General features: G+C 43.5%; 1 protein-coding gene across 7 annotated transcripts in view; it reads left to right on the plus strand.

Annotated features, from left to right (window-relative positions):
• TPK1 (thiamin pyrophosphokinase 1) overlaps window positions 1-14,365 on the plus strand; it is a 251,460-nt gene that overhangs the window by 160,593 nt on the left and 76,502 nt on the right. For 6 of the 7 annotated variants that reach the window (XR_014173172.1, XM_081931180.1, XM_081931182.1 and 3 more), the window contains one exon: window positions 5,333-5,479. The exons of the other annotated variant lie outside the window; for it this stretch is intronic. Coding sequence is in view for 5 of the 6 variants with exons in the window: in XM_081931180.1 (XP_081787306.1) it covers window positions 5,333-5,479 (147 nt within the window). In the remaining variant the exon portion in view is untranslated. The remainder of the gene's footprint in view (window positions 1-5,332; window positions 5,480-14,365) is intronic. 7 annotated transcript variants of the gene reach the window in all.

Consider the following 14,365-nt stretch of genomic DNA (forward strand, 5'->3'; position numbering starts at 1 on the left):
TGATGGGGGTGGAGACGCTCCTTCAGGTATACTGGACCGAGGCCGTTTAGGGCTTTAAAGGTCAGCACCAACACTTTGAATTGTGCTCGGAAACATACTGGGAGCCAATGTAGGTCTTTCAAGACCGGAGTTATATGGTCTCGGCGGCCGCTCCCAGTCACCAGTCTAGCTGCCGCATTCTGGATTAGTTGTAGTTTCCGAGTCACCTTCAAAGGTAGCCCCACGTAGAGTGCATTGCAGTAGTCCAAGCGGGAGATAACCAGAGCATGCACCACTCTGGCGAGACAGTCCGCAGGCAGATAGGGTCTCAGCCTACGTACCAGATGGAGCTGGTAAACAGCTGACCTGGACACAGATTTAACCTGTGCCTCCATGGACAGCTGTGAGTCCAAAATGACTTCCAGGCTGCGCACCTGGTCCTTCAGGGGCACAGTTACCCCATTCAGGACCAGGGAATCCTCCACACCTGCCCGCCTCCTGTCCCCCAGAAACAGTACTTCTGTCTTGTCAGGATTCAACCTCAATCTGTTAGCCGCCATCCATCCTCCAACCGCCTCCAGACACTCACACAGGACCTTCACTGCCCTCACTGGTTCTGATTTAAAAGAGAGGTAGAGCTGGGTATCATCTGCATACTGATGAACACCCAGCCCAAACCTCCTGATGATCTCTCCCAGTGGCTGCATGTAGATGTTGAAAAGCATGGGGGAGAGGACAGAACCCTGAGGCACCCCACAAGTGAGAGCCCAGGGGTCTGAACACTCATCCCCCACCACCACTTTCTGAACACGGCCCAGGAGGAAGGAGCGGAACCACTGTAGGACAGTGCCCCCAGCTCCCAGCCCCTCAAGACGGTCCAGAAGGATCTTATGGTCGATGGTATCAAACGCCGCTGAGAGATCCAGCAGAACTAGGAAACAGCTCTCACCTTTGTCCCTAGCCCGCCGGAGATCATCAACCAGTGCGACCAAGGCAGTTTCAGTCCCATGATGAGGCCTGAATCCCGACTGGAAGGGATCCAAATGGTCCGCTTCTTCCAGGCGTGCCTGGAGTTGTTCAGCAACCACTCGCTCTATCACCTTGCCCAAGAATGGAAGATTTGAGACTGGGCGATAGTTGGCCATTGTGGCCGCATCTAAAGATGTTTTTTTAAGAAGCGGTTTAATAACCGCCTCTTTCAGTGGGTCTGGGAAGGCTCCCTCACGGAGGGAAGCATTCACCACCCCACGAAGTCCATCGCCCAGTCCTTCCCGGCTAGCTTTTATGAGCCAGGATGGGCAAGGATCCAGGAGACAGTTGGTTGGTTTCACTCGTCCAAGCAGCCTGTCCACATCCTCGGAGGTAACAGATTGGAATTGATCCCACTCAACTTGACTAGACAGAACTCTAGCACTCTCCCGCCCTGGCCCTGCTCCCATGGTGGAGTCTACTTCTTCCCGAATCTGAGCGATTTTATCTGCAAAAAACTTTGCAAAATCATTGCAGGAGAATATGTGGCCCGTACTGGGCCCCGATGTTACAGGTGGTTCCGCTAAATTGTGAACCACCTGAAAAAGTCTCCTGCTGCTGTTTTCTGCAGATGCAATAGAGGCGGTGAAGAAATTCTTCTTCGCCGTCGCTATCGCCACTTGGTAGGCTCGACGTTGAGCTCTAACCTGTGTCCGGTCAGATTCGGAATGAGTTATCCGCCACCGGCGCTCTAGCCGTCTCAACGATTGTTTCATTGCCCTCAGATCCGTGGAAAACCACGGGGCTCTCCGGGCTCCATGCAATCGGAGAGGGCGCTTCGGAGCCAAACAGTCAATAGCCCTGGTTAACTCCACATTCCAGCGGGCCACCAGGGAATCGGCTGAAAGGCCATCAACATGGGATAAAGCATCCCCTACCACTCTCTGGAAACCATTTGGATCCATTAAGTGGCGGGGGCGGACCATCCGAATTGGTCCCACCTCCCTGCAGAGGGGATGGGTCGCAGAGAAGTCCAGTTGCACCAGGAAGTGATCTGACCATGGCACTTCTTTTGTTTCACTTTTACTTAGTGTCAGATCACCAACATCCATAGAGGTAAACACCAGGTCCAAGGCATGTCCGCGGCTATGGGTTGGGCCAGACTTATTCAGGGACAGCCCCATGGAGGCCATGCTTTCCACGAAGTCCCGAGCTGCCCCTTGTAAGGTTGTGTCGGCATGGATGTTAAAATCCCCTAGGACGACCAAGCTAGGTGTCTCCAGGAGAACATCCGCCACGACCTGAAGCAGCTCGGGCAGGGAATCCTTGGTGCAGCAGGGAGGTCGGTACACCAAAAGGAATCCTGTACTGCCCCTATTGCCCAACTTCCAGAACATGCACTCAGAAAACTGGGTCTTCCCAATAGGACGCCTGGTGCAAACTAATGACTTTCTAAAAATCACTGCAACCCCCCCCTCCCCGCCCACATGACCTGGGTTGCTGTGCGTAAGAGAAACCTGGTGGGCAAGCAGCGGCAAGGACAGGCCCATCTGCTTCATCCAACCAAGTCTCTGTTACACATGCCAGGTCAAGTCCTCCATCCATGATCAAGTCATGGATAGCAGTGGTCTTATCAGTCATTGACCTGGCATTGCACAGCAGCACCTTCAGGTCATGTGGGTATCCCTTGCTGATTCTAGTATCCATCCGGTCAGGACCAGACCTGGAGGCAGGAATAGTCCTCAGACAACGACTAAACCTGCCTCCTCTGTAATGACATGGTCTGGTCTTAGCGTAACTCCTCCTCCTGCCTGTGATCACTGAGATCGGTTGTCCCAGTGCATTCCCCCCTGTGGAACATGCCCCAGCCATTTTGTGGGCTGGGGCCCACTCCCCGGCAGCCCTGACCCCTCCCCCTAAGAACAAAATAACAACTTATACAAACAAACAAACAAAACCAATAAAACAATATATGAACCTACACATGTGGAAAATCAGAAACTGGTACTGGGCCTTTAAAAAAGATCATGCAGCACAGTATAAACTCAGAAGAAGAATGATTCATTACAACAAAAACCAGAACAGACCCAGTAAAACAGCAGCAAAGATGCCTGCAAGAAGAGATTGAGTCCTTACTTGGCATGGAAAGGATGTTGATGATTGGGCCAGGCATATCTCACTGGGGAGAGCATTCCACAAGTGGGAAACCATGGCTGGAAAGGGATCTCTCGCTCATCACCACCCTCCACACTTCCCTCAGAGGGGGCACCTGGAATGCAGCCTCAGATCAAGATCGAAGCGTCCAGCTAGCTTTACACTAAACCATATTAGGACAAGTTATATTCCATTTATGGGGCATCATAAATAAATATCAAATTTAAATATCTAAGAAAATTGCACATTACAAAACACTACAATGCACAGCTAAACTGGGTTTCCTCTAAAGCATCAGAATAAAACATTGTGCATGAAGATCACCTACAAAAATACTATGAACATTCCATGTTTTAAACAAATACCCATTAAAGCATCAGAATAAAACATTACAAATTGAGATCAATTGCAAAAGATACCGAGTAAAAAGTCCACTTATTTAAACACACTGCCAACATATGACCAATGAAACATACAGTTAAGCAAGCCAATCCAATTAAGTTCCCAATCCCCTGTAGAACAATAAACACAACTTAATCTAACTACTGCTAAAAGTGCCTTCCATTCAGTTTCACTCCAGCACACTCTTACATAATCAACACACAACTTAAATACAATAAACAATACTCTTAAACTGCACTCTCCTAGTACACACAGTAGCCATACGCTGCAACCACTCTCATAATTCAGGGCTCATTCAGACTTGCTTTGTCCCACCACTTTCCCCCAGGGAAACCCTGTCCTTACGGCTGTATTTTATATATATATATATATATATATATATATATATATATATATATATATATACACATACATATATATATATATATATTGCTTTTAAAGATTACAAAAAGGAAAAGAAAAGAAGACAAAAGAGAAAAAGAAAAGACAATACAATACAATATATAGACAATACAAAACACAACCTTAACCCATTAAACTAAACACATTAAACTGAACTAAACAAAACCTTAACCATAACCTTAACCCTAAATGGAAAAGAAGAAAAAAAACAATTTAAAAACATACATCACATCTTTTCCGTACTCTATCTTTCATTCCTTACGGCTGTATCAGAGCAAACTTCAGTCGGGTTTTCTCCAGCTTAACTTTCACTCCTATTTATTGCTAAAAGAGTGGGTTTTCTGGGGGAAAGTGGTGGGGCAAGGGCAAAAGTGCAGGACAAAAAAAAAGTGCTTGGACACATGGCTTCTAGGCACAGAACAAGCACAAATATGGATGAGCCCATAGTCTTAAATTCTTACTCAAAAGCCTACTCTCACGTACACGCCGTGAAATCCTGATAAAGCTGGACAAATGCTGATGAACAGAGGCCACAGCAATATACAAACATTCTTACCAGGTTTCTCCCTTTGCGTCTCACTGAGTGGGTGCAGGAGGGATCTACCCCCAATAGTGGGCTCTCATCTCAGGGGTATCAAAACCTCCTTCTCCAACTTTATGACAATCAGGCAATCACACTTGAGCCTTATGTATCTGTGTTTAAATGGTAACACCCTTAGGTCGGAACCTGTCAAAACTGATTTTGTAAAGCATCATGTGCATAGATGGTGCTATATTATATTACCGTGTTGTTGTTAATAGTACGAATAAGAAATGCATAATTAGTATCTGGAGGAATTTTTTTGATAATATTGTGTACTCCTCTGTGTGCTCTGCAATATATCTCATACAGAAATAGTACATTGAATCTCCCTGCAGGATTGCCACCAGTTGAACACTAAGCCACTCAGTCTCAAGAGGTGAAAGAGTCTCACTGAAATAATAAATAATAAGTGCTATTTTTCTAGAAAAAGAGGTGCCAGAACTCACCATGAACACCTCCCTCATACTCTTAGAACAGCAATGGTGTCCACCTGAGCGGTGCCAGAATTGAGTTCCAGCAAGTTCTGGCTGAATAAAAGCCCTGCATCCAAGAACAGTGCTTTTATTTTATCCATAGGAGTGACTGGCAGACATTCACTTGTATGGAGGCTAAGGGCTACACTCAGGGAAATCATGCAGGTGGGGCTAAATGTGCCCAATCTGTTCAGCTCCCTCTGCATTTTACAGGTTCTCTGAATACTCTGCAAATAGCGTGCTAGATATTTCTGCACCCGCTTAAACTGTATTTCTGCACTTTGTACATATGAGAGAAAGTTATCCAAAGGAAAAGTACAGCAGATGCTCTCAGTGATATTTACCAATGTTTGTTTTGTGTCTCTTTTAGATTGACATGATTGTAACGCTGGGTGGACTTGGAGGTCGCTTTGACCAGATCATGGCATCTGTGGAGACACTTTTTCATGCAGTTAAGATAACACCCTTCCCGGTCATAGTTATTCAGGAGAGTTCCCTAATATACTTACTTCAACATGTAAGTAAATGAAGCAACATTTTTTGTTTTGGGGGAAAAAAAAACAGTCTAAGAAGACTGATGATGTTGGTCTTCTAAAATTATTTCACCTTCAGTAAGACTTCTGTCTATTCCAGCCTGGAAATCAATATGTATCATCAAAGGCAACCAATGTGTTGTTTCTATCTATTCAAGTTTACAATGAAGTTATTGATTCAGAAATAAAAGACCAAGGGCATGATTCAGCCAAAGTTCAGTTATTTTTCAGTACCATTAATTTCAGGGGAAGAGATTTAAGCTCCTGTTGAATTCTTCCACTGATGCTGATATCAGACTTTGAAAAAGCTTAGCTCCAGCTGGATGTTAACTAGATTGCGCTATGGAACATTTTCTGTTTGCTGCTTAATTTAAAATCAGAAGTTAGGGTCACTCAGGTCTTCCAGCAGCTGCCTCTGTGCTTCTGGTTACTTCTCAGCTTGGTGGCCTAGAATGAAAACGCCAAGAAAGGGATATGTACAATAATGCACACTAGAGTAGCATTAGCTCATTCTTCAGACTATTTGTCTCCATGGAGCTTGCAAAAAGATTGGCCATGTGTTTGAGACAGGTGACAGTTCTCCTGCTTTATTCTGTCTCAGAGAACCACTGCGCAAATAGTGAACTGGTTTCCTTTGAGTCAGATTCCCTCCCTGCCCCTGATGGATACTGTCTGAGATACAACTTCCATCTGTGAAATAACGTGCTTCGAAGAACCACAAGATTTGCACAAGTAGAAAAAAAAATTAGAAAAGAAAACCTAAGGGGATGACTATCCCACAAAAACTGGTTGTACACAGTGGCCATTATTGGACAGTAGTGATGGAAAAGAAAAATGGAGCATGGTGGGGGGAAGAGGGGTGGAGGAGGAGGAAATGGCTGGCAGGAACCCTGAGCAGGAGCCCTCCTTGTAGACAGGAGGATACACTATAGTATTTTGTTGTTCAGTATAGTTGCTGACCAGAGATAATACATTGAAATTTAGCAGTAAATAATGTTTCCTCAATTTATGAGACCCTCAAAGTTTTAAGAAGGATGCTGAACATAGGAGGTCATTTGCTATTACAGTGAGAAATTACTATTATGGTTATTTGATTGATTGATTGATCTTTATTACGGCCATTGGCCCGTCACACGACAGTTTCCCATACCACCATAATGTACTTGAACCTCCAAATTTAAAACCGCCAAAACTTACAAAAAAAAACAGACAAGAACCAAGCAAAACAAAAACAAAAGACCAACATCATACATTACAACAAGTTTGTAGCATAAACATCGCCCTCTGCTCATAAATTAATAGAAGACATCAATGGTGATATCACCTAATTACATCCTAAAACATAGATCATGGTTTAAAGGGATTATCCGAGCCACACAGGAGTCCGTTTCTCTTCTTTAGGGATAGGACGCTGATCAAGAATCTGGCAACCATGAGTGATCTTAGGGGGTCATCATCATTTAATAGATATCTCAGTTTGGCTTCAGTCGTATCATCGGCAATTCCCTTAAGATATTGAGCAAGAAACTTGCTCCTGGCCGATAAGTGAAAAGCACAATCAAGAATTATGTGATGCAACGATTCCGGTGCCCCACAATTACAATCACATAAGAGCGATATCTGTCCATTGGAGAATCTATTTCTCAGCACGTTCGATGGGAAGGTGTTGAATCTTGCCTTTACAAAGGCATATCTATGAGCTGAGGAAGTTAAAGAATTCAAATAGTTTGGGAGCCTTAAGACGGGTAATAAACCAAGATTTAGAGGTGAGCAGGTACCATTGCCCAAGATCATTTTCTGCTGCAAGTCCATCTCCTCTAGCTTACAGGTTACTGTTCTTTTAGCTGGGACTATGTCCTGCTCTAGTAATTTGGATGGGGAGATTCCCATTGCCGTTATTTTCAGCTGTAAATTTTTTACCCATGGGCTCTGGAAATCATCTCTCCACATACATTGTATCAAGTACAAGTTTGGGAGATTGTGCCATAGAGATAACCAGTGACAAAGTATGTGCTTCCACAGAGCATTTTCCAGGGATACAATATTAAGTTCCATGCGTAACGCTGTATTACTTACACAGTTGGGCAGTTTCAATATCCCTCTTAAAAACTGATTTTGAATGACCTCCAGGTGAGATAGGTTGGCAAAAGTCCCCCAAATTGAGATGGCATAAGCAATTGTCGGGATCACCTTGGCCTTGAAGACTTTCAACACCGATGGGATATGAAGGGCCCCATCGGTGAAGAAGAATCGCAAGATCGCCAAGGAGATAGATTTGGCTCTATTTGTAACATAGGCTACAAGGGCCTTCCATCTGAGGTTATGTTGTAACCAGACTCCCAAGTATTGGAATCTATAGACTTGTTCAATGACTCTCCCATCAATTCTCCAATTATGGAGTTTCCGGCTCTTTGAGAAAATCAGGATCTTAGATTTTCCATAATTAATTGTAAGGGAATTTGCATGACAGTATGATCCAAAAAATTTTAGGGCCCTCCTGAGACCTACTCTAGAAAAAGAAAGAATGACTGCGTCATCCGCATATAGTAACAAGGGGCAGCGATAAAGTGCTAGGCGGGGTGCATGAATCCTTTCTTGGGCCTCTATCAGGGGAGTCCTCATGTCACTTATGAACAAATTGAACAGGAGTGGAGCCAATATACAACCCTGTCGGACACCTCTGTTAATGGGAATTGAATTCGTGAGCTCACCCTCCGGGGTGAATCTCACTCTGGCCGCTGAGTTCTCATGGAGTTTGATTATTAGCCAGAGAAGCCTTCTGTCGATGCCCCAGCGGGTGAGTTTTTCCCAGAGGATGCTCCTGGGGATACTATCGAATGCTGCCTTTAGGTCAATGAATGCCACACAGAGTTGGCCACCTTTTGGGGTGGAATATTTCCAGGCAAGATGCTGTAAAATTAGAATATGATTAATTGTTGACTGTTTTGGGCAGAATCCAGCTTGTTCGGGCACAATTAATTTTCTCTCTTCGGCCCATTGGATTAGTCTGTTCAACAGGGAGCGGGCATACAGTTTCCCCACTATTGAGAGCAGGCTGATATTTCTGTAGTTCCCCGGGTCATCTGGTGAGCCCTTTTTGTGGATTGGAACGATAACAGCGTCCTTCCATACTTCCGGAATAATTCCAGAGTTGTTAACTGCATCGAAGATGTTCGCCAGGACCTTGGCCCACCAGTCTGCGTGGTATTTTATAGCTTCTGCCGGGATCAGGTCTGGCCCAGGCGCTTTCCCTGTTTTAAGGTTGACGATGTCTTCCGGATCGGTAGGGGGCCAGAGGGGAAGCTGATCTTGAAATTCGTCTCTTGTGTTAACGATACAGTCAGTTGTGGCAAAGTAATTTTTAAAATAAGATTCCCAAACCGGGGCGGGAATAATAGTTAAAGGGTATCTTTTAGTTCTTTTATTTACCAGGAGCCAAAATTGTCTGGTGTTCCGTGATGATGAGGCTTCTATAATTGCCCGCCATTGATTCGCTTGCCATTCCAGTCTGGCACCCTTTTGAATTTGCTTGTAGGCCGATTTTGCTTGGAAATATTCTTTTGGCAAGACCGTTGCCCCAGAGGCTTTATACTCTTTGTAGATGTTACCAAGAAGTTGTCTAGCCTGTTTACAAGCACTGTTGAACCACAATGCACCTGTCTTCCTTTGTGTTCGATTTATTATATGCGTCGGGACAGAGAAAAAAGACGTTAGATCTTCCGACAGATTCGAGAATAGTCTTAGGGTTTGGTCATAATCATGATAATCCTCAATTAATCCTGAATATGCTTGTTTTAGTCCTTGTTGTAAATATGCTGAGAATTTTTGAGCCTGTAGTTCGGACCATTTTACACTTTTGACTTGCAGTACTGAGTTCGTAATCAAATGTGTTGGATGTCTGTCTCCATCAGGGGTCCAGTCTATAGTCATTGTGGCGACCAACGGTAGGTGGTCGCTCAGTTGAATATTTTCAACTTTAAAATGGGAAAATTTGGGGAATATATCATGAGATACCAGCATATAATCCAGGACACTGTTTGCAGAGGGGCTTATGTGTGTGAACTCACCCGGTATGTCAGGCGGGCAGTTCCCGTTTAGAATCACTAAGTTTAGACGTAGTACCAATTGGTAAAGAAGGGTTCCTGCTTCATTTACCCTTTTGTCTTTGGAGAGTCTTTGATTGTGGAGGGAGAGGTCATTAATGAATTCAGGGGTTATCCACCATTTGGCTTTGGTTAAGGACTCCCAGTTTGTTGCAATGCGAGCATTGAAATCCCCTGCTATAACATTGGGTGTATTGGGGTGTTTGGAGTGACAAAGAGTAAGATGTTCCTCCAGGATTCCCCATTTATTGTATAAGTCTGCAATGTTGCCTCCAGGAGGAAGATAAACATTTGTTATAGCAAGTTCGAAGTTTTTCCCCGTAATCAGGGCTGTAATTGCAAGGGTGGAAGCATTTACAAGCGTGAGTTTTGCCCGTATTTTCAAGGAAATTGCTATGACTAATCCTCCACTAGGCCGGCCTCCTTTAGAAGACGGGCATGCCGGTAATGATATAGCATCAAACCCATTAATATTTACTCTCCCCTCTTCCCATGTTTCCTGCAGGAGAATTACTTGGTGTGAGTTTATTAGTTTTACAAAGTCTGGGTTGAATTTTTTCCCCTTCCAACCTGCTATGTTTATTTGCAGAGCAGAAGAACCTAGAAACATTTTTATGCAAATGAAGGTCTGAAGGGGAATTGTGATGCAGTTTGAAATTAGGGAGTAGTTTATAGGGAAACAATTTGCACACATTGACACTAAATTAAATTTAGATGTCTTTGGAGGGAGCTGGTTAGAACCTTTCAAAGAGTCTCAACAAGTAAGTGCTGCCCCATTCAGAACAAAAAATGGTTGGCTTCACTTCAGTGTTGTATTAAGGCACCTAAATGGGTTTTGAAATGCCATGTTAAAAGTTTGTGAAAAGGGATCATGTGAAGCAATAATGAAACCACTAACAATTTTGCAAACTGCCTCATTATTAATAATTGTATCTTATGTGTTACCACTTAACTTCAGAGTGCCAGGCTGTTATTATGTTTAGCTGGCAGTTATTTACCATCCTCCACTTTACTCAGGTGGTAAATATGCTAATAGGGAATCTTCAAGTAGAACTTACGATAATCTTATTTCTTCTCAGTGGTCATCCTTTTTAGAAAAAAAAAAGGTTTTATCCCTCAGTTGCAAAGTACAAGGTGGTACAATTCTGTTGGGTGACTAAAAACAGAAATGAGCCTTAAATGACAGCCGTATGAGTGATGAATTGTCACAAGTTGTGGAGTCTCAAGTGCCACAAAGCAGACTCAGGTAGTCATAGCAAAATACTGGAACATTGTTAATCCAGCCAAAGGATGGGCAGTCTGGGATATATATATCCAGAACAACTAGTAAACTACTAAGAAAATACAGCTCACCATCCATGCATTTATTATTTCTTCATATACTACATTTAGATACTCCCTTTCTCCTATGATGGTAAGGGAACACCTAGCTACTTTAAATAAATTCAAATCTCCAGGCCTTGATGAGCTGCACTCAAGGGTACTAAAGCAGTTTGTGGATGTAATCTCAGAGCCTTTGTCCATAATCTTTGAGAATTCAGGAGAGCAGGTGAGGTCCCGGCAGACAGGATGTGGGTGAATGTTGTCCCCATCATCAAAAGGGGGAGGAAAGAAGATCCAGGTAACTACTGACTGGTGAGCTTGACATCAATACCAAGAAAGGTCCTAGAACAGATCATTCAGCAGTCGGTCTGTGAAGTTGTGATTCTGGAGAACAACTGTGCCCAAAGTAACAAAATGAATTTCAGTAGGGACAAGTGTCAGGTTCTACACTTAAGCAGTAAGAACCAGCTGCACAAATATAAGATGGGGGACACTTCATGTAGTGGACCTACCACTAAATGCAATTAAATGTAGCAGATCCCACCGCTAACTGCTCCCAATTAAACCGGTAGTGAACCAATTAATTAAAATTCTAAATTACCGCAGGTTATCTTTTTGGCTTCTTGTGTGAGGGAAAAATTGATGTTTTGGAGTCTTAGGCAGAAATTGAACAAATAAGAAAGGTTTTATCTACAAAACAAAGTTGGTAAAACAAAGGTGGGTGAGGAGCTGTGTTCTTTCATTCAGTAGAAATTAACTTATTACTTAAACTAAATCTAAAGATGTTGCAGGCGTTAAAACAAAGAAGTAAATGCACAGCTTCTTCTAAACTACAGTTGCTTAAAAAAATCAGTTGTTGCACTTCAGGTAGATGTTCAGGTTTCTAGAATAGATAGTAAAATGCTTAACTCAGTTTCTGTTCCTTCCCTCTCGTTCCTTTACTTAGGTACTACAGTTAAATACTTTTAACACAGCACAGCTTCCTTCACAGTTTAGAACTTTGGTTCATGAGCAAGGGGCACTTTTTGTCAGTTACAATCCCATTCCTGAGTTATTAGTCTAACAGACCAGGGGATCTCCACACCCCTCTTAACAGGCTTGGGAGTCTTCTCTTTCTAGAAGATCTCCCCGCTCCTGACTGGAAGGAGACCTAAGGAGACTTCATCCTCACAACTTCTACTTCTCCTGCTCAAACTCAGCCCTCCAGTTCACTCCTGTCTGAATACTCTCCCAAGACACTCAACACCGTCTTCCTAGCTAAGCTACAAGGCTTCTTCCTCTAGCTGTAGATATTCCCCTCAGAGCGGATGTTAAACTCAAATTTGAACCAACTCTCTCAGACAAACCCTATCCTATGTTGGGATCTCCGCTCGGCCAAGCTGATAGAGCTCATCCTCCTCCGGCCAAGTCCGATTTGATTAATGACCTGAGCCTTTGATGTGGCCTCAGGCACATTCCCATTCAGCAGAGAATCCAGCAGCATGCGGAAGTGATGAGATTTATGGCTACATTGCAAAGAGTTTTATTTTCCTAACTACGCAGACAGAAAAGACATCCTCTCTCTCTGAAAGCAGAGAGCAACTGAAACAAAGGAACAAAGGAACAGGAACCAGTAATGTCACACCCGTCTCCCGTGAGACTTCCAACAGTATGGAATGTGTGGAATGTAAACAGAGTCTTGTGACTCCAAAGCACTGCTCAGTGGCAAACAGAAACTAACATCCTCCCCCTTTCTGTGAACACCACTGAGCAGCGTGTCAGTACAATCTCAGTACAAACCCAGTTTCTGTACATAGGTACAGTGTTGATCCTTCGGAACAACCTTGGACAATAAATCAGCAGGAATTTCATTACCTGGCATGTAGGACACCGTTAGGAGTCCTTTCTGAACACATTCTCTAGCATGTTGCAGCTTCAATTGCAAATGCTTCGTGCTTTGCTTACAACCTTCAGAAGTCAGCAAAGCACGAAGCACTTGCAATTGAAGCTGCAACATGCTAGAGAAACATGCTTTGTTGTCCTGATAAACGTGGATTGGACACTTTATAGGATTTCTCATGTCTTTGCACAATTGTAACAACCATTCACAATCCACAAGTGAATAAGACAGTGCATTCAGTTTAGCTTCACAAGAACTTAAGCTTACTGTTGTTTGCTTTCACAACCAATCAAATAGACCCTGGTTGTACATGTAGCAAACTCCAGACATGCTTTTCCTGTCTGTAGTGTCACTTCCAAAACGCACATCAGCAAATATCTTAAGACCACCAGACTTCTGATTGTTAAATCTCAGTCTGTAGTGCCTTTCAAATAGCGTGCTATGCGTTTCAGAGCTTTCCAATCCTTAACAGTAGGATTGTTGACTTGTCTGCTTAGCAAGTTCGTGCTAACTTAATGTCCGGTCTTGAACATCTGGCAATGAAGTTTAGTTTGCCTAGCACAAATGTCAGAAAATGTCAGAAAATGCTTCTTCAGTATCATCTACCTGATAACCTGTTGTCATTGGTGTGCAGAGGAGGATGACCAAACGTGTGAAGAGGAAGCTGACCAAGATGATCAAGGGTATGGAAACCAAGCCTTATGAGGAAAGGTGGAGGGAGTTGGGGGATATTTAGCCTGGGAAAGAGGAGGATGGGAGGATGAGAGGAGATATGATAGCCATCTTCAAATATCTAAAAGGCTGTCATATGGAAGGAGCAAGCTTGTTCGGCCATCTGTCATGGATGCTTTAGTTGAGATTTCAGCATTGCAAGGGGATGGACTAGATGACTCTCGGGGTCCCTTCCAACTCTACAATTCTTCTTCTTCTTCTTTATTTATTTATTTATGATTTTATTTTACATTAAACTCTACAATTCTATGAACCTCTGAGTACCTAATGTTGAAGAGCACTGATCTAGTGCACCCAGCAGCTACAGGGACTTGGACAAGGGACTTGAGGGCTGGGAGTGCCAGGGAAGTTCAGAGTCTTCAATTTCGATAGCACATACTCTCCTGCCCCTGAAGCTAAGGGCCTTCTCTAGTAACCCAGTCAGATTCCAAGCAAGAGCGATTATGTTTTGCTGAGAGAATCGGAAGAGGAATGAAAGACGCAGGTGGCTCAAACGTTTTGTTCTATTCTCTTTTAAAATGAAAGCCAGAATAACAAAAAAGGGGAAAGAAAAAGGCAGGAGCAGATCAGAAAGTGGAACGAGCCCCTTGGACTGTTAAAAGTGGGAATTCTGAGAAACAAAATGCTATTTTTAACTTTGAAACTTTCAGTTATTAATGTAACAGCCCGAAAGGCAGTTTAACACTTTGACCATGAATTGCAAGGAAGCCTTTGATGAGATGCACATTTGGAAGCTGAAGGCCAGGGGTAATATCTTATGATTTCTTAGGTCTTCCTCTCACCCCTTGTTCTCTGGCACAAGGCTCAATTTTAAAAAAATGGGGCATGGGGAG

This window comes from Podarcis melisellensis (assembly GCF_964234715.1).
Source record: "Podarcis melisellensis genome assembly, chromosome: 12".
Taxonomy (NCBI): Eukaryota; Metazoa; Chordata; class Lepidosauria; order Squamata; family Lacertidae; genus Podarcis; species Podarcis melisellensis.